Below are 21,287 nucleotides of genomic sequence, written 5' to 3' on the forward strand. Positions count from 1 at the left end.
GCTCCCCCGGTTTCCTCCCGCCCCGCTCCCCGCTTCCCGCCACCGTTGATTAGCCACGCCCCCTTTCTTTCTGTGCCCTCCCCGCTCCCGCCTCCCAGCTGCTCCGCCCTCCCTCGCACTTCGCCATATATGGCGACTGTGCGAAGGCGCAGCGGTCACGCGCAGCGGGAGCGCCGATTGTGCGCCAAAGGCGCGCCAAAGGTAAGCCCGTCTGCGCCCGTCCGCGCCTGGCCCGCGCCCAGTGCCAGGACCCCTGGCCCCCACCAACGGAAGCCGACCCGACGGACCTACGACGCCACCGAACTCAACGCACTCAACACCGGCCGTACCACGGGCTGCTACCGAGCCACCCCGAGACGCACCCACGGACCCTTCAGCCGAACTCCAGCAGCACCCACCTGAAGTGCATCCTGCTCAACACCCGCTCCGTCCACAGACACGCCGTCGAGCTCTGGAACCTGCTCGACACCACAGCCCCAGACGTCGCCTTCCTCACGGAAACCTGGATGAACGCTTCCTCAGCGCCCGACATCGCCATCGCCATCCCGGACGGCTACAAGATCATCCGGAGGGACCGCATCAACCAGACAGGAGGAGGCATCGCCATCATCCACAGGAACACCATCCGCATCACGACCGACACCGACGATACCCTCGCACCCACCGAACACCTGCACTTCCAGATCCACGTCAACCCCAAGACCACCCTCAGAGGCACCCTCATCTACAGACCCCCGGGACCACGCACACAATTCAGTGAAGACATCGCCGACTTCATCAGCCCGCACGCCCTCCCCTCCGCCGACTACATCCTCCTCGGGGACCTCAACTTCCACCTGGAGAACAACAACGACCGCAACACCACCACCCTGCTGGACAACCTCGCCAACCTCGGACTCAAGCAACTGGTGACCACCCCCACCCACTACGCCGGACACACACTCGACCCGGTCTTCTCTTCCAGCAAGGACATCGCCTTCAGCCACGCCACGGGACTCCACTGGACGGACCACAGCTGCATCCACTTCAGCTTCAGAAGGACCACGTTCCACCATCACCAGCAACAGGTTCCCCGCAGAAGCTGGAACAAGATCACTGCAGACCAGCTCGCTACTTCCCTGTGCAAGAACCCTCCCACCAGCACAACGAACCCCAGCCAAGCGGCCACCAACCTCACGAAATGGATCAGCGACTGCGCAGACGACCTCGCCCCTCTGAAGACCCCACCGAGCAGACCCGGCAGCAAGAAAGCCCCATGGTTTAACGACGAACTCAAGAGCTTCAAGAAGAACTGCAGAGCACTCGAGAAAACCTGGCGCAGAGACCCAACAAAGGACAACATGACTGCCCTCAAGCTCGCCACCCGAAAACACCACCAACGGATCCACGCCACCAAGAAAACCGCATTCAAGGAACGACTGGACAACAACGCACACAACAGCAAGGAACTCTTCAACATCGTGAAAGAGCTCTCCAACCCCAACGCCGGAAACAACGACATCACCCCTTCGCAAGACCTCTGCAACTCCCTCGCCTCCTACTTCCACAACAAGATCGCGGACATACACAACAGCTTCAGCACCCAACCGACGCACGCCACGACCGAACCACCGCCCCCCACCACCACCCTCCGCGCCTGGACCCCGATCAGCACCGAAGACACCGTCCGCACGATGAACTCCATCCACTCCGGATCTCCGACCGACCCCTGCCCTCACCACGTCTTCAACAAGGCCGACGCTGTCATCGTACCCCACCTGCGGGACATCATCAACACCTCCTTCGACACCGCCACCTTCCCGGAGAGCTGGAAGCACGCCGAACTCAGCGCTCTACTAAAGAAGCCATCAGCCGACCCCACCGACCTCAAGAACTACCGCCCCATCTCGCTGCTCCCGTTCCCTGCAAATGTCATCGAGAAGACCGTCAACAAGCAGCTGGCCGCCTTCCTCGAGACAAACAGATCCCTCGACCTCTCGCAGTCTGGCTTCCGGGCCAACCACAGCACCGAGACCGCTTTGATCGCACCTACCGATGACATCCGAGCCCTGCTCGACAACGGAGAAACAGCGGCCCTCATCCTCCTGGACCTCTCCGCGGCCTTCGACACTGTCTGCCACCGTACCCTAGTACAGCGCCTCAGCAACGTCGGAATCCAGGAGAAGGCACTGGAGTGGATCATCTCCTTCCTCGCCGGAAGGACACAGAGAGTCCGCCTCCCCCCGTTCAGATCGGAGGCCACCGAAGTCATCTGCGGTGTTCCTCAAGGCTCCTCGCTCAGCCCAACACTCTTCAACGTCTACATGAGCCCCCTCGCAGCCATCGCACGCCAGCACAACCTCAATATCATCTCCTACGCCGACGACACCCAGCTGATCCTCTCCCTCACCAACGACCCCGCCACCGCCAGAGCCAACCTGCACGAAGGGATGACAGACGTAGCCAAATGGATGTCGAACAGTCGCCTGAAACTGAACTCGGACAAGACGGAAGTCCTCATCCTGGGATCATCACCCTCCGCCTGGGACGACTCCTGGTGGCCCCCCGCCCTGGGCAGCGCACCCAAACCCACAGACCACGCACGCAACCTGGGCTTCATCCTGGACTCCTCCCTCTCCATGACCAGACAAGTCAACGCCGTCTCCTCGTCGTGCTTCAACATCCTGCGCATGCTACGTAAGATCTTCCGATGGATCCCCACCGAGACCAGGAAGACGGTCACCCAGGCCCTCGTCACCAGCCGTCTGGACTACGGCAACTCCCTCTACGCCGGAACCACCGCCAAACTCCAGAAGAGACTCCAGCGGATCCAGAACACCTCAGCACGACTCATCCTGGACATCCCCCGCCGCAGCCACATCTCCGGACACCTGAGAGACCTGCACTGGCTCCTGGTCAACAAGAGAATCACCTCCTCACCCACGCACACAAAGCCCTACACAACCAAGGCCCAGGATACCTCAACAGCCGCCTCAACTTCTACGCTCCCAAACGCCAGCTTCGATCGACCAGCCACGCCCTCGCCGCCGTCCCCCGCATCCGAAGAGCCACCACAGGAGGAAGGTCCTTCTCCTACCTGGCCGCCAAGACTTGGAACTCCCTCCCGACCCACCTCCGCCTGACCCAAGACCACCTCGCCTTCAGGAAGCAGCTCAAGACCTGGCTGTTCGAGCAGTAGCGGACCCCCTCGCCCAGCGCCTTGAGACCCTCCGGGTGAGTAGTGCGCTATATAAATGCTTTGATTGATTGATTGATTGATTGATTGATCCGGACAGAAAACGCCAGTTGATCGTCAAAGATGATCCCCAGGTTCTTGGCTTTCATAGATGGTATTGGGCACATGCCCGCCTCCACCATCAACTCATCAGAGCCGCCAAGAGGGCCTCATTCATGGATCGCCTAGATAACAACGCACACAACAGCAAAGATCTCTTTAACATTGTGAAGGAACTCTCCAACCCCAGCTCCAACACCAACCTCAACATCATCTCCTACGCCGATGACACCCAGCTGATCATCTCCCTCACTAAAGACCCTCACACCGCCAAAACCAACCTCCCCAAAGGAATGAAGGACGTCGCTGAATGGATGAAAAACAGCCGACTGAAGCTGAACTCAGACAAGACGGAGGTCCTCATCCTCGGCCCCACCCCCTCAGCCTGGGAAGACTCCTGGTGGCCGACAACACTGGGAACAGCACCGACACCCACCGACCACGCACGCAACCTAGGGGTCATCCTCGACGCCACCCTCTTCATGACTAAGCAGGTCAACGCCGTCTCCTCATCCTGCTTCAACACCCTCGGAATGCTCCGCAGGATTTTCAAGTGGATCCCCATCGAAACGAGAAAAACAGTCACCCAGGCCCTCGTCACCAGCAGGCTGGACTACGGAAACGCCCTCTACGCAGGAACGTCGGGCAAGCTCCTAAGACGGCTGCAAATTATCCAGAACGCCTCAGCACGCCTGATCCTCAACATCCCTCGCCGCAGCCACATCACACCCCACTTGAGAGACCTGCACTGGCTCCCCGTCAACAAGAGGGTCACCTTCAAGCTCCTCCTCCACACGCACAAAGCTCTCCACAACACCGGCCCAGCATACCTCAACAGACGACTCCGCTTCTACACCCCCACCTGCCAGATCCGCTACGCAGGCCTCGCCCTCTCCACAGTCCCTCGCATCCGAAGAACGACATCCAGCGGCAGATCCTTCTCCCACCTCGCCGCAAAGACCTGGACCACCCTCCCCACAAACCTACAGCAGACCCAAAACCTACTGGCCTTCAGAAGACTCCGGAAGACCTGGCTGTTCGATCAGTAGCAGCACCCCTCTCTTGTCCAGTGCCTTGAGACCCTAACGGGTATGTGTAGTAATAAGTCACTACTCAACGTGAGTTCCAAAGGTTAGATTTATTAGTGGTAGCTTAAACAGGTGCTCCCAGCTTGGCGGCAGTCTCTCACCATGAACATTCTAACACGCACTCCTGGAGGAATAGTGGGCTGTACCAAGGGGAAAGAGGGGAGAGGGGTGGTAGAGAGGGAGAGGGAAATTACAACACACCTTCCCCCCTAGGGAGAACAGAAGGAGAGGAAATGCGGCGCCCCGGGCGGGGGGGAAAAACGAGAAAGAGAAGAGGAGGGTGAGGAAGGAAAAGGAGGGAGGGATGAGAGGAGATGAAGCGTGGAGACAAGAAAAGAAAGGAGAGGGGAAAGGAGAGCTGGGGCTACATCAAGGAAACAATAGAACAGCAAACTGTAAAAACCATCACGTTAACTTCAGTGTAGAACTGACAAAAAGTAGTCCTGAACATTGGGTTCCTTTGGTCACCTAGGACCCGTAAAGAGTCCTAACCTTTATCCCAAAGGATGAACACCGAGAGTGCTACCATAAGTGTAGCCGGTTATGCCGATCCTTAGAAGTCCACTTCTGCCACTCCGCCATAGCGTATCTATTAACTACAGGATAAGTCTCACGGCATGGGTGAAAGGCAGGGAAAGAGTGCAACCTAACTGTTTTCCCCTAGGGTCCTCTAAGTGTGAACAAGCTATACAGTTTATTCCCACCTGGAGTTGAGCACTCCTCTACTAGTCTTTCCATTTCCCTCGGGGAGGGTGTATAGGCGGTAACGCTGTTTTCTTCCTTGGGCAGTAACTGGGGCCCGGACACACCCCGCCTGCTCCCTCTGACAAGATAAGACTCTCTCTCTCAATGTCGTCCACGATGACTGGTCTGGTCCCTCTTCTACCCTCCTTACCTTGGCCGTAAGCAGAGTCCAGACCTTTTCCGAACTCCATTACAAACATCTCCGGATCACTAGCATAAGTCTCTGCTGACCTCAGTCTGTCATTCTGCTCCCTTTCTTGATTCCCCTGGAAGAACTCCTTAGTGTATCCTGGGCCTTGACACTCCTGCTTGCTCCAATAATTATCAAATGGACCCTTCTTCCCTGACAGGCCACTTGGTGGGAGACCTTTTAATATTTCCTGCATTTCCCCACTCTCACTCTCCATCTTACCACTGTAAGGCCTTTGAAAGTATTTGGCTTTCTTCTCACCCTTATCCTCCGACAAACATAAGTCCCTTTCTCTTCTCTGCCCACCATAGTCCACATATTCTTCCCTTGTTTCAGTCCTGAACTCAACCGGTGTGGTACTTTGCCTCATCTCACTGCGATTAAAGAGGTTATTCCTACATTTCATTTTTTCTCGCTCATTTCTTGCATTACAATGCGCTCCTCCTGTCTCTCGAATTCTCTGTTTTTCACAACTTCACTTCCTCTGCCTTTTCTCTCGCATTTCTTACGTAATTCTCTTTCGTCCACCCAACTTTGGTACATTTCGAGTTTTTTCCTTAGTTTGTCCTTTGCTACATCTTTTCCACGTCCTTTATTGCTTGCAGCTTCTTGAAAAACTACCGAACCTTTTGACGGTGATGTGCGAGCGATCCATGTTTCACCCTTGGTTACATCCGTGCCGGCCGCTCTCCCTTTAACTGCTTCCTTTCGCCCCGGTCTGGGGAGATCTGTATCTTTTCCCTGTTCATGTGTGTCTTCATACTCTTCCATCATTTTGGTCTTGGACTCAGACGATGTGGTTCTTAGCCACGTCCCTTTGTGATTGAATTGGTTACTCTTACATTTTATCCTTTGCCGCTCAGTCTCTCGTTTTTTCTTTCGTTTGCCCTTAGCCACTTCTTTTCCACACACATCATTTCTTGCAGCTCCTTCATGAATTACCGAACCCTTTGATTTCGGCACACGAGCCCCCTGTGCTTCACTCTTTGTTCCATGCATGCTTCTGATCTGTGCCTGCTCACTCATGTTTTCTTTTCTAGCTCCATTACGTGAAATTCCCAATCTCTTTTGCACCTTTCCCCCTTGTCTGGTGGGTCCACATTCCGTTATATGTATGGTACTCCAAGTATTATTTCCCTTGTGCATTGAATCCATAACTTTGTACCCGTTTACGTTGATGTCCTCCCCTGTATAAGTTATTAGGGATATTTTGGCCTCTTTAAATTCTTCTCCATATTTTTCAGCTACTTCTCTATTCCTTACACTCTTGCTCATCGACTTAAGACGTGATCCTGAATCTGAGATCATATCTGTCTTTACTCCGCCTTGGAAGATGGTGCCCACTGGTTTTTTTTTTCTAGCATTATCTTCCTCTTTGCTCACCGTTCTTTCCTTGAACTCGTCATTCCTTTGTATCTTTACCAACGAGACTTGTTTTTCGTATTCATCCCACACACTCCAAATGTCCTCATAAAAACTTCTGACTGACCCTCTTGTCAATATTTTCTCCATTTCGTGGTACCTTTTCCGTCCTTCAGTTCCTAAACTGTATTCTGGGAATTCACGTGAAGATGCTCCGCCTTAAAACAGGAAGATGGCGGTTCGAGTGCACTAGTAGGACTTTCTAACGCCCCTAAACTTGTTAAATGAAATACGCAGGATATTGCCACTGGGATTCTTTCTTTGAAGGTCACGTCTCCCACTCCGCTTATAATTACCCTGCGGGGCTCCCAGAATTCACTGAATATGCTTTGCTCACCCCGTCTGTGGATTTAAGACCCTTTTAAACTCACAGTCAATAATGCTCAGAGATACGTATTCCTCTAAAGACGTGCTGCCTCCCATCTGTGTTAACTCCGCCACAAGAATTCTTTGCAATCTCTGCCCCACTAAGGGTTTCCTCACGCTGCCACAACTTGCTGCTTAGATTCCGTTTACAACACGAAACCCTGTGGATTGTCACACTCCCTCTGTCCCTCTGGAATCTCCATTCACCGCTTCCTGGCGCTGCCTTAGATCTGAAACTTCCTCACGCTGCTTCAGCACGCTGCTGCGGTTTAGTTTACTTACACAGAACCCTGTAGTTTACCTCGCTCCTGAAATCTCCACACACCGCTTTCAAGCGCTACCTCAGTCCTGTATCTTCCTCACGCTGCTTCACCACGCTGATGCGGTTTAGTTTACATCACAGAACCCTGGAGGTTCGCCACGCTCCCTCTGTTCCTTTGGATTCTCCTCACGCCGCTTCCTAACACTCTACCTCAGTTCTGAGATTTCCTCACGCTGCTTCTGCGCGCTGCTTCGGTTTAGTTTTCCACACGGAACCCTGATATTTTCCTTTGCCACCTCCACACGCAGCTCTATTGCCCTGCCTCAGTTCTATTTCTCATGTGGCTTCGAGAGTTCAACGCCTTCTCTGATCCTCTAAGACGTTTCAAACCTCTAAGGACACTGCTTCAGTGGATTTTTTTTTTTTCTCTCTATTCGTGGGAACCCAGGTTCGCTACCCCCTTGTTCCTCTGCTCTTACCTCACACAGCTTCACTACGCTGCCTCTGTTTCTCTCGTGGCATCAGGGGTTAAACTCCTTCCCTGATCCTCTCAGACATTTCCAACAGCTCAAAAACGCTGCCTCAGTGAATTTTCGATCATGGGAACCCAGGTTCGCTACACCCTGTTCCTCAACTCTTTCCTCACGCAGTTACCACTCACTGCCACCATTCAGTTTCAAAGGTTGACTGCTCACAATGTTCCGCTCACCGCTCCTGACCGTGTTTCATAGGCTCACTGCAATTCTGAGTCAAACAGATTGGGTCTGCTTTGGTTAATCTCCTTCACCATAAAAACAATAGTTCAGAATTTTCATAAACCATTTTTTTCTACTCGACCCCAAAAATTCCCTGGTTGGGTGGGTCCCGCTCCTTTGCTGTCACTCACTCTTGCTTCGATCTCCAACCCTCTGCCTCGGGTCAGTTTCTCATGTAGTGACAGTAATGCAGCTCTTTGCCTGCTCCACGCACCTCACCTCACGCAGCTTAATAGGCTCACCTCATGGACTGGTGTGAATCCCTCTGCATGCGATGCAACACACAGGAAAACCAAAACTCGCCAAAGTATTTCTTCACCTTTCTTCCTTTACTCCCGTATTCATACAGGAAGTAACTTGGGCTGCAAAGTCCTATTTCTTCTTTCACGATTGCCGAACAGGAACTACCCGTCAACAACCCTGCGGCTCCTCGGAGCAAGACCAGCTAAGTCTTCTCCCTCACGAGTGTCGACTGCTTCTCACGGCCCACACACCAGTCCTCACAAACCACGGAGGGGACGCAGTAAGGTGCGAAAGGGCGCTCAGTGCTGACACTTCAACAGTTTCACTCTCGCTTCACGCTTCTATTCGGTAACTCATAAGCTGAAATCAGCTTGGATACGAGAACGCCGCAACCAGATAACTTGCCTTGGACCCACACTGCTCCTGGCTAAGCTCCGATTTATTCCTGTAGACTTGTGTTCTTATTTTCCACTTGGTGAATCTACCCTTTCATTCACCGCCGTCAGTCAGACCTCAAACGAAAAGGGAACGTTCCTCTTTTCTACACGGCACCAGCTCTCCTTCACCGAGGCCTCACACCCAACTTCCTTTTAAGTTCCGGAATCGAGACTCTCACGTCCCCCCAAGGGAACACCTCGATGAATACAGCCTGGTTTGCCGATATGTCCGCTGTCGAGTGATCTTCAAACATCAGCTGGTGAGTCTACTTTTTCAATTCAAATTTCCGCACAAGCATCACAAATCCAGGGGGGAAGGCACCTAACTGACCCTGGCTCAGCTCCACGTCCTCGTCGCCAAAATGTAGTAATAAGTCACTACTCAACGTGAGTTCCAAAGGTTAGATTTATTAGTGGTAGCTTAAACAGGTGCTCCCAGCTTGGCGGCAGTCTCTCACCATGAACATTCTAACACGCACTCCTGGAGGAATAGTGGGCTGTACCAAGGGGAAAGAGGGGAGAGGGGTGGTAGAGAGGGAGAGGGAAATTACAACAGTATGTAGTGCACTTTATAAGTGTTTTGATTGATTGATTGATCTACCGGCCAACGTGTGTGATCCCACAGGGACGGACCGCCACCAAACTCCATGACGTCAGTCTTATCCGTGTTGATCTTAAGGAAATTATTGCTCATCCAGCTCATGATGTGCCTCAGACATGCATGGAATCTAGGAGCCGGCCAATTAAGGAGAGCAGTGTACGCCTACCCCCATGCCCTGCCATTGTCTTCCCTGAGTTGTTTCCCCATAAGGCTGTGTACACCTTCAAGGCTTCTCTCTGTTTTCTGGTCATGCTCACTTGTTTCTCTGACGCTCCCAGGCGCCCAACTCATTCCTGCTAACACTAGAAGACAGAGACAATGGCTGACTTATCTGCAAGGATGGGGCATGCTAAGATTACACTTCACATTGAAGAACAGCAGATCAACGTGACCCTCCTGCGTATAGTGCATTTTCTATCCAAGTAGATTATAGTGCGCAACGTGTGATCTGTGGTATTCTGGACTCTTGTTCTCTGTGTCACCCTACCGTTATGGGGAGTGCACTGTGTGATCTTGGGTCTCTGGGATCCCTACTTTACACTCAATGTCTGCTTCTTTATGGGGGGGCGCACAGTGTGATCTGGTGCCTCTGGGCTCCTTACCTTGTACCCCATGGCTGCCTCCTCTACAGAGTGCACTGTGTGATCTGGTGTCTCTGGCTCCTAACCTTGTACTCCATGGCTGCCTCCTTTATAGGGAGCGCACTGTGTGATCTGTGGTCTCTGCCTGGGTCCCTTACCTTGTTCTCCATGGCTGCCTCCTCTATGGGGCGCACTGTGTGATCTGTGGCCTCTGTGCTCCTTACCTTGTACTCCATGGCTGCCTCCTTTATGGGGAGCGCACTGTGTGATCTGGTGCCTCTGGGCTCCTTACCTTGTACCCCACAGCTGCCTCTTCTATGGGGCGCACTGTGTGATCAGTGGCCTCTGTGCTCCTTACCTTGTACATGAGCCAGAAGAAAATCCAATGGGTAATTTTGGAGAAAATTACCCCAAAAGAAGGACTATGTGTAGATAAAATCCGTCGAAAACGAGAAGTTTTCTGAATTTTCACCCTGGGCACTGTGAAATCTGGGCTGAATCTTGAAATCCCTTGGGAACAAGCAATTGTATAGAATCCTATGAATTTGTCCTATCTAAGGATATTAGTTCAGAGAAGACTGAACTTATTATGTTTTTTATGATGAACTTGATCTATTATTTAGTTCTTGCCTGTACCTACTGTGGTTATGACGATTTAATCGCTAATAATGTAACCAAAATATGCAATGTGAACACTCAATACATCCGAGGTAAACTAGTGGATGTTCACTATTGAGTCATGCTCAATGTGCTCTTTATATTTTTATATGTATCTATGCCACATTGTGACGTTAGAGAACTATCAGAATATAAACCCCGCAATTCAATTATACATTATAAACATGTTGATTATTCTTTTAGCTGTATCCCTTTTAGTTTAGTTGATCTCATGATTGTTTATAACGTTGGCCGTGTTCATATCTAGGCTTTGAATTGGCCACTAAAATACTGTCACACTGATTATGGGTAATTCAGGTCTATCCTTACTGTAGTGCGCGGGGTCAGGGCCTCACGCGTAGCTATGTACAGTAATGAGTGGACACACACACTAGCTGGAGGGTATGCCGGAAAGACCCCGAGCGGTCTACCGCGTTTTTATTATATACCTCGGGCGTGCCCGTCCCGAGGGTGAAGGCGTGCGTGTGTGTGTGTGGATACAATGTTGTCTAGAGGCCGGGTGGCTCTCTACATCCCTCCTTCAATTTAGTTCATGTTCTAGACTGCTCATACACGTGTCTAAGGGGAGTTACAAACAAAGTCTCGGAGTCTTTGGCTGGGCCCAGGATTGGGCCGCAGGTGATATCTGTGGTTGTGCCGGACAGGAGATCCAACAGCCCCGGCCGGGGTTGTTTCGTCGTCTCGGGCGGAAGGTGTCGGCCCAGGTGTCTCACTTCGGGGCCTGACGAGTTGACGTCCTTCTTCTCTTGGCCTGTCATGGTTCAGGGGGGGCACCGAGTTTTGGTTCCCCGTTCTTACATCATCCTGATAGCCCGAGTCGGCGTCGATTGTTTCATCAGCGTCCCTGGGAACACCATCCGGCTTCCCTATTCTCTTGAAGCAGGACACGTTGCGGGTGACGGTCTGTTGGCCGAGACGGGCAGTCACCATTGTTCCCCGAATCTTCTCAACGATCCATCTTTCCGGTTCAAACGGGGTTCTGAATTTCCATCCGGGGTGTCGATCTTGCACCACCACGGTGTCTCCTACCTGTAACCCAGGATGTTTTGCATGTCTCCCCTCGCTTGCTTTCTGATTTGTGACAGTTCTCCTCGCCTGGATGGCGGCACTGTCCCTCTCTGCCGGGGTCCACGTGGGAGACGTGGGGATGTTACCCCTTGGTGCCCTTTTGAACAGGACATGCGCAGGTGCACATTGTGTGGTGCTATGGGGAGTTTGTCGGTATGCACTCAGGAATTGGTCCAGCGCGGCTTCCGGGTCTTTGCCATCGTTGACGGCGATGCGGAGTGCCCTGTTGAGAGTCCGCATGAGCCTCTCCACTTCGCCATTCGCCTGCGGCCACAACGGTGTGATTCTTCGGTGTTTGATCCTCAGTCCTAGACCGGTAAGACAACTTATTAAGGATCTCTTAGGTTACATACCTTTCCCGCCACAGTGGTACCTTGTTAACGCCCCCCATTCATTCTTTAGTGCCTTCAGTGGTTTTACTCGAACAACACCAGATGCTCAACTGCAAAACTCTACCGACCCCTTAATTTAACAACTGGCAGTATTAGTTGTCGGTAAGCGAGTTTGTTTATATTTCATCTCTTTGAGTAAGGAATGCGTTTATTGTCGGTCTCATGTAAACGGATTGTCACTTATAGTTGGGCACTTTCCTCATTATCTTTACCTGTATAGAACCGCGATAGGTACACTCCTTGCAGTCGTGATATCTATAATTATTTTGTGTATTTCTCCTCAGGCACCCGGGTGTTATGAGGCCGTGGTAGCACTGTTTCAGCATCATTTTTTCACCTCGTGCACACATCAGATATCTGTGCTTCATGGCATATTTTTATCACTTGCACAAATCGTTTTAAACTGCACACCTTCTCTGGGTATGAATGTCAATTCTAAAGCCACAAATGTACATGACTATGAGTGCTGTAGGAATACAAGTGTTTCCCATTAATTTTACAGTGCCTGACTTCGGACTGAGGTGCGCATCACTGATTATCAAAGCACAGATTCACATCTAATTAAGAAATTCCCCTGAAGAAGAGTCGTCTTGACTCGAAATGCATCGGGATATGTTAGAATTTTCATTTTCATTTATATGACTACTATGGATGTGGACAACAATTTGATTGAAACATTGATATGATTTTGGATTTATGTAAATAATGTTTGTTGACATGTTTTGAAATTATGGTTATGAAATAAGTTCATAAATTGCATAAATCAAAGTGATTGCAGTATTTTATTGTATAATACTTGAATAAGTTTCATAATACGCGTTTACACATTGGAAACCTTAGGGACATGTGGAGAGCTCCCGATTCCAGACCCGGTTTATACTAGGCCTCTACATTGCAGTTTACATTCAGTTGTGGGCTCAACTGACCACTGGGTAGCTCCCAACACAAACCACTTATTGAACTAAAAGATTGAATACATTTGGTAGAGACAAGGAGTGCAGACTAGACTCTTACATAGCAGTTGATCCTCAGTCCTTCCAGATATGCTTGGAACTCTCGCCCTTGGAAAGGGGGCCCATTATCCGATTTCACTTCTTCTGGGAGTCCCATAGTGGCAAAGATATGGTCCAGCGCTTTCTTGACTTGTCCAAATGCTGTGGAAGAAAGCAATTCCACGACGGGGAATTTCGAAAAAGAGTCCACAACCACCAGCGTGTGTCGACCGTTTGGGAAGCTCCCGAAATCTATGCTCAGCTGAGTCCAGGGTGTTGTCGCCGCTTCTTCGGTGATGACTGGGGCCGGAGCCGGATCTGACCCCGTGATGGTGCAGGCGTGACAGGAGCGCACCATATCGTCCACCATGCGATCCATGGCAGGAAACCATACTTTGTTGCGTAAGCGGGCTTTTGTTTTGGCTGTTCCTTGGTGGCCCGCGTGGGCTATCGTGAGTATTTGTTGTTGGAGGCTTGCAGGCACCACAATGAGATGTCCTCGCAGTACGACGCCCTCATCTCCGACGCTCAACTCATGGCGGATCTGCCATAGCTGTTGTCGGGCATGGCTTACTTCCGGTCGAAGTCCTTGGGATCCATCTAGAAACCGAGTCCAGCTCCCTTTCTCCAAGGCTACCTTGACTCGGGTCAGAGTCTCATCTTCAGCGGTGGCTTCTCCTATCTCCGGCAGAGTGAGTGTCTCCGGGCAAGCGGCCATGGATACCATGTGGACGAACTCCTCCACTACTTGCCCGTCCGCCAGTGGGGTTGCTTTTCTGGTTACGTCTGGGTGCCTGGAGGGATAGTCCGCTGGATTGTGGGCGCCCGGCCGGAAGACCAGGGTGAAATTGTAGCCTTGTAGCTGGACTGCCCATCGTTCAATTCGCGGGGGGGCAAGTCTGGAGGATCCGGTGAACAGTGGTAAGAGTGGCTTGTGGTCGGTTACGATGGTGAAGGGTTGGCCACAGAGATACAAGTGGAAATGGTGACAGGCCCACTTGATGGCTAGCGCCTCCCGCTCAATTTGAGCATACCGCGTTTCGGTGTCTGTGAGGGCCTTGCTCGCATACGCCACGGGCTTCCACTCATTCGGGCCATATTCCTGCAGTAAAACTGCGCCGAGACCTACCGGGCTGGCGTCCACGACCAATTCAGTCTTCCTGCGCGGTTGGAAGTAAGCCATCGTGGCCTTATCCAGAAGGCTCGCCTTGATTTCCTGGAAGGCCTGGTTTGCCGCGCATGTCCATTCCCATTCCTGATCCTGTCTTGTGAGTGCGCGAAGGGGCTCGGCTAGGTCAGCCAGGTTGGGTATGAATCGGCCACAGTACGTGGCCATCCCGAGGAAGCTCCTCACCTCGGTAGAGTTCCTGGGCGTGCTGGCATTCTGGATGGCTTCCGCTTTCTTCGGGTCTACCCGGAGTCCTTCGCGCGTGAATCTGTAGCCGAAGAAGTCTACTGCTTCCTGGTAGAATGAGCACTTCGCTCTGTGGAGAGTTAGTCCATGCTCCTGTAGTCTTTGTAAGGTGGCCCTAAGATGTGCGTGGTGTTCCTCCAGCGTGTTTGAGTAGATGAGAATGTCATCGCTCAAGTTGATGACCCCACTCAGCCCAGACAGAACTTCCTTAATCGCGTTTTGAAATACCTCGGCTGCTGATGACACTCCGAAGCTTAACCTCTTGTACCGCCGAAGTCCAACATGGGTGGAGAAAGTCGTGATATATCGGCTGCTTTGATCAAGTTCCAACTGGTGGTAACCCGCATTGAGGTCAAGTTTAGAGAACCACTTCGCCCCGTTGAGGTCGGCGACGATGTCATCCATGGTGAGCGTGATGTGGCGCTCCCTTTTCACGGCAGTGTTTGGCAATCTCATGTCGACGCACAGTCTGATTGCGCCAGGCTATTTGGGTTTGGGGGCTACCACCAGTGGGGACACCCACGGGGTCAGTCCTGACACCTTCTCGATGACGTCAAGGTCTTCGAGCTTCTTTAGCTCTTCTTCCACCTGAGGGCGGAGGTTGAATGGCACTCTCCTGTGTCGCAGGGCGACAGGACGGATGGAGGTGTCTATGTGCAGTTTGACTTTCTTGCCCTTGAGCTTTCCAGGGCCACTGAAGAGCGCAGGGAATTCTTCTAGTAAGTTGTCGGCGTGTGATTGATGGACTTGGTTGGCGAAGAAAACCAATCCCAGATCTTCCGCTGTGTTGCAGCTGAGTAGTGTTCCTTTCTTTCCTTCGGTTATGTGGAACCGGGCCTCTGTTGTGTACTCTCCATTGCTGATGGTGGTGCTAATGACACAGCGTAGCGGCATGGGTTCTGTGCCCCCATAGGTATATATCCGGGCGTTCGACGGGGTGAGTGTGGGTTTAGGCGACATTTGGTCATACTGGTCAGAGTCCATGACGTTCACGGAGGCACCCGTGTCAATTAGTGCTCTGATTTCGGAACCTTCCACGGATATCGTGCACATGGGTGGTGGCCTCTTTCGGGTGGCGACCCGGCTGACATAGGATATTACATACACCTCATCGTCCTCCTCATCTTCATAATACGGCCTCCGGCCTTGGGCCTGCGTGTCTGGAGGGGGGTGGTCTTGCTCTAGTGACAGATGTCTCACCCTGGAGGTCGTCGACCGAGACCCATATCCGCCTCGCGATCTCTGTGCATTGGGCCTGTACCTTCCTCCTTGGCACACCGCGGCAAAATGGTTGAGCCTGCCACACTTCGAGCACGTCTTCCCTTTCGCGTTGCACACGGCGGTCGCTGCATGGTCTCTACCGCAGTATGCACATTGTGCGTCCCGGGGTTGCCACTGTCGTGTTCTTCCGCCTGTCGGTCTTCTTTGAATCGCGTCAACGGTTTCCTCCTTGATGGGCGCCATTTTGGGCACTGCCTGCTGAGCTATGGGGGATCGGAGCGCCAGCTCCATCTCATCTGCTCTGGAGTCCGACAGTTCGTGGGAGCGAGCGAGGACAAGAATGGCGTCCAATGTGATTCCCGGTTGCCTGAGGATGAGCTTTCGGAGTAGTTTCGATTTGCAACCCACGATGATTTGGTCTCTGATTTCCTCACGCGGGTCGGCGAAAGGGCAGCTGCTGGCCAGCCGGCGCAGCCTCGCGTAGTACATGTCCACGGATTCAGTCTCAGTCTGCCATGCCCGCTTAAATTTGAACTTCTCATAGTCGGTGTTTACTTGTGGGTCAAAGTGGGTATTCAGCGCGGCCACCGCCGCGTCATAGTCATCATCCTCACCGGTGTTCGGGAGAGACTCGAAAAGGTCGTATATTTCTGGGCCTCCATAGAGGATCAGGAGCGATCTCTTTACGGTGTCATCGGTTTCTCGGGTCCCTCTAAAATACAGGTTTAGGCGCCCTAGCCACGCCTTCCATCGCGGCGCCGCAGTTGCGGGGTCTGCAGTCTCGCTGAATGGCGGGATGGGGGCCACCCCGGTATGGGAATGACCGACCACGTGCGTGTCTGCATCGCGATGTGGAGGTGGGCCTGCGGGCCCTGGCGCTGCGGCATTCGTGGCCGGCGCTGTGGGGGCGCCCCCTGTGGCGTCGTCGGGCATGGTGGTGATCCCTCCGTTGAATTACTCCACCCCTGCGCTGGCCGCACAGCGTGATACGGGGCGCGGTTGGTGTTTGTGCGGGCAGAGGGGCACTCACCGACGTCCTCTGGTGGAGTTGGCGTAGCCCCAAGCGAGGTAGCAGTTGGATTAGCTTGTGCTTGTTTATTCCTTTGTTGTTGTTTTTTTTCAGATGCCTCCTGGGCCGAAGCAGGCCGTGTCTGTAGAGCAGAGTGCAGAGTGTGAGGGCGGAGGGCAGGGCAGGCGTTGGAGGCACCGCGTGGTCGGGCCTCGGGGCTGACGTGCAGCTTCTCCCCACTTCGCCCCTCCCCCGCCGGGGCAGCACGCTCAGGAAGCGCGCTCGCGCTGCGCGCAGAGCGGGGCGAGCCCCCAGACAGCGGCGCACGCAGCGCGGGGGGGGGCCGGGCAAGCTGCAAGGAGTGAGGCACTCACCAGGCAGCTCCCGCCAGCTGAACACGCTCCGACCTTGGAGGCGCGTGGGCGGGGAGCCGACTTCGAGCGAAGGCAGCAGGCCGGCGGACGAGCTCCGCGGCCAGAGACAGCGCCAGGCAGAGGCGGCCGGCAGCAGACAGCAGGTGAGGAGCGAGCAGCTGCAACAGGCGGCCAGGCACGCGCGGGGGCGGAACCGGCCTCGTCGCCAGTGTAGTGCGCGGGGTCAGGGCCTCACGCGTAGCTATGTACAGTAATGAGTGGACACACACACTAGCTGGAGGGTATGCCGGAAAGACCCCGAGCGGTCTACCGTGCTTTTATTATATACCTCGGGGCGTGCCCGTCCCGAGGGTGAAGGCGTGCGTGTGTGTGTGTGGATACAATGTTGTCTAGAGGCCGGGTGGCTCTCTACACTTACCTTCTTATAGTCTGTTTTCGATCTTCATAGCCACCCAGGCTGACGATCAATGGTTCATACAAGGCTAATAAAGTCGACGATTAAAAGTTATTTTAAGGCCACTCTAGTCCATCGTCTATTTTCATGACCATGTAGGTCTTGCCACGTACTTGAATATACGTCATTAGACGGCGCAGATCGAATCCTAAAACTCCGGAAAGCCGATGACTATCACTTTGTTACTCTTGTCCGTCTTTTATCCTCATGGCCACCTAGGTCTTGCCATGAACTAATTACATACGTCATCAGATAGCATCAACTAAATTTGAAACATCTGAATTCCACGAACCTAAAAAATACGCGGGCTCATGTTATCTCGCACATATAAATAGCTCAAACATTAAGCACCCTTGCGTGCCTTTTCCACCGCGAGGTCTGTCAGAAAACAAAGGAGTATTACCGGTACGGAGAGGCCACTCCGATATAGAGGTATGTGAGTGAAAGCGGAGGGTTTAGGGCTTCTCTGGTTAGCGTTATGTATTGGAACATAAACGAAGTGAATTTAGTTTTAAGTATTCTTGTTATCCTTATATCGTTTTAGAGCCATATGTAAATCTATCAAAGAGACAATCGGAAGCCTCCATTGCACCGCCCTATCAGAAACACAAGGTATCTGAGTTTACTTATTAGTTAATACCTAAGGCTGACAGTTATAAACACAAATAAGTTTAAACCAAATAGTTCGCTAATTGGTTGTAATCTTTATCACAGATTTGATCCGTGGACGAACCGTACTAATATTTTAATAATCTAATCAGTCTTTTATGACGGGGTAGCAAGTATTCTGGACCTTCATGGAATAATAATCGTCCGGCAGTTTATAAAAGAGCTTGAGGTAAAACGATCAGTACACGTTTTTTGTAAACAGAGTTAAGTTTGCCATTATGAGATTTAAGTTCAATATGGTCTCTTTTTTTCTTTTTTTCTATTTTCACAGAATCAGTTTTGTTCTGTAGATACACCGGCTACACAGTGATTCTGATAAAAAGACCAAATAAATATATTCAAAGGATCATAACTTAATCAAATCAGGTAATATATATAGGATATTCATTACAAACATGAGATGCACTTTAAATACTTTTGGTGTAATTAATAATTCCTAAAGATCAAAAATCGATAGTTCCTGTAATTGAGGTGCATTTCATTATGTTAGTATCTGTAATTATTCATATTGGGTAGAGCCTATATCGCAAAATATATGTGAATACCATCTATTATTAATCGATGGCATCTCTCCGATATAATAATGCGTCATCAAAATTGTTTTCCCACTAAATTCAAATAAGTTGAATGAAAGATTTACATAATATGAACTGATATAGAGTTTATTTTCTGCACAGGCTGTTTGCTTGAATATTTTACACTACTAAAGAAGCTAGAGCACCTATTGATATTTATCGAAGGTGTCGAAATCAGATCTCTCTGAATATTTACTACATGTTGATCGGGATACATCTATTCATTTATCTTACAAGTGAGTATAGTTAGGATGGATTTACCGTCTTAGTGCATGAACAGAAATTCAACACTATAGAAGCCATCTATGAAAAGACCATAAATATAGAGAGCTTGGCACATATATAGAATTCTCAGGATCCATTCTAGTACATGCATTTTTTCATTTCTTTCTTTTCTACCATTTTCTTATCTCCTTTTAACTGTTTTTTCATTTTCCATCTTATGGTCCCCCCCAAGTTTTTTCCGTCTATGTAAATATGGATAGGATTTGGAAATGTATCGGTGATTGGGATACGGATGTGTCTCCCTTTAGAAACGTAAACATTGATCATATATATTACTGTGAAGATAAGAATTATCACTGTACCACTATATAAATAAATCTGGACCATAATTTCTAAAAAATTCATATCTGCATAGGTTAGTAGATGTAGTTTATCATTGTTGAATATATGAGGCTTATTATCAGTATAGAAACGTATAAAACTGACCCTATGTTTTCTCAAACTGTGAAAATGCAATAGAATAATCTAAATTCTATATCGCCTAGTATTTTTCCATCTTTTTAAAAAAAGAACAAAAAATAAAAGAATGTTTTTGTGTTTCTTTCCCTTTAGATTTATGTTACACCATTGTATGTATTGTTAACTGGGATTGACGGTCACCTGACGAAGGCCACTGGCCGAAACGCGCGTAGTTCCATTCCACCGCTTTGCCTTTCTCACTGTTACAATGACCGAAAATTATCTCTCACAATTTTGAGTTTCTGTGTGTTTTTTTGTATATATAATTTGTCTGTAAAGTGTGAATATTTGTATAAAAGATATATAATGAAATAGAGAAAAAAATGAAGTGATAAAGATTTCAAAACATTTTGATACATGAAAAAATAATAAATGAAAACAAGGTTTGTGTTTTTTACAATATGGTATTGAATCATTAATTATTTACTACTAGTCGCTTTAATGTTTAGTAAATACATGGGCAGTTGTTAAAGTGTGTTTGCTAGTGAGAGTTCTTTCTCTCTTCTTTTCCACAAATACTCCTTACCTTGTACTCCATGGCTGCCTCTTTTATGGGGAGCGCAGTGTGTGATCTGTGGTCTCTGGACTCCCTACAGATGATACAGATGAGCTTCTTGTCCTCCTGACAGAAGAGTTTCAGCTTCTCCTCGTGCTCCTGACACAGGCCCCCCTCCCCTGACCTCTCTGCTTGCAGGGAGAGCTGCTTCACCGACTCTACAATGCTCTGCAGCTGCCGGTTCGGCCTGAGCCTCCCCCGGGCAGATGCCACTCTGCACTGGGGGCAGTGGAGGACCTGGCCAGGCCCCGGGGGGCACCCGAGGATGCAGGCGCGGCAGAAGTTGTGCCCACACTCTGTGATGACCGGGTCCTTGTAAAACTCCAGGCAGATGGGGCAGGAGACGTCGGCCTTCAGGCTGTGAAGGGGGCTCACGGCAGCCATGGTACCTCAGGAGCGAGAAATGAAATGAAACTTAAGGTTCACTTCACAGCAGACGAGATTCAGGAAGTGCAGAAGTGCCGTCTGACCTAACCCTGGTGAATGCCAAGCACCGCCCAAAACAATACGTGTGAACTATGTGGAATGTGACTCCAGTGAACAGTAATAGAGGAAAATGAATACAGCAAGTTCATGCGCACCCTAGCAACGAGGAGGCGACTGGACGGAGTGGACAAACTGGTTTTACAGCGGTTTGCAGTAAGGGTTGGAGCCCATTCCTGGCATGTGACACGTGTCACTCTGTCATGTGGCATATGCCACAGCTGATGTGACATATGCCACAGATTTTTTGCATGGTCTTTCATGGTTATCAGTTGATGGTTTCCAAAGGACTATCTTTCACTCTGTTAAAATAAATAAGTTGTTTAAAAAAAGAAAAACAATATAAAAAAAGAATTTCTCCAGGTGGGGTTTGAACCCTTGTCAAAAAGCACTCATTGCCTCTATGAACTACCACTGTACCATCTGTTCTGCATACATTTTCTTTGCCCAAAGCCTTTGTGTCTTGGAAAAAGGGTGATGTCCTTCTTCTGTTTCCATAACGTTTTCTTCTTACATGCCACAAATCTACACTTGATTTTCGTTATTTATAAACAAAGAGCCCTTCCTTCCTCTCATTCTGGCACTTGGCCCATGCATTTAGTTTTCTTACACAACCATTCCCAAAGTCTCATTCCACAAATTAAGGGATTTCTTTCATAGCAAACCTGGTCCCCCTTCCACGTGTCACAGCATGC

The 21,287-nt window shown here is 50.6% G+C and overlaps 1 protein-coding gene across 1 annotated transcript in view; it reads right to left on the reverse strand.

Annotated features, from left to right (window-relative positions):
* LOC144821898 (E3 ubiquitin-protein ligase TRIM7-like) overlaps positions 1 to 20,493 on the reverse strand; it is a 162,393-nt gene extending 141,900 nt beyond the window's left edge. The window contains exon 1 of the mRNA XM_078679046.1: positions 20,080 to 20,493. Within this exon, the coding sequence (XP_078535172.1) occupies positions 20,080 to 20,493 (414 nt within the window). The remainder of the gene's footprint in view (positions 1 to 20,079) is intronic.
* Between the last annotated feature and the right edge of the window lie 794 nt (positions 20,494 to 21,287).

This window comes from Lissotriton helveticus, chromosome 2_2 (genome assembly GCF_964261635.1).
Source record: "Lissotriton helveticus chromosome 2_2, aLisHel1.1, whole genome shotgun sequence".
Classification (NCBI taxonomy): domain Eukaryota; kingdom Metazoa; phylum Chordata; class Amphibia; order Caudata; family Salamandridae; genus Lissotriton; species Lissotriton helveticus.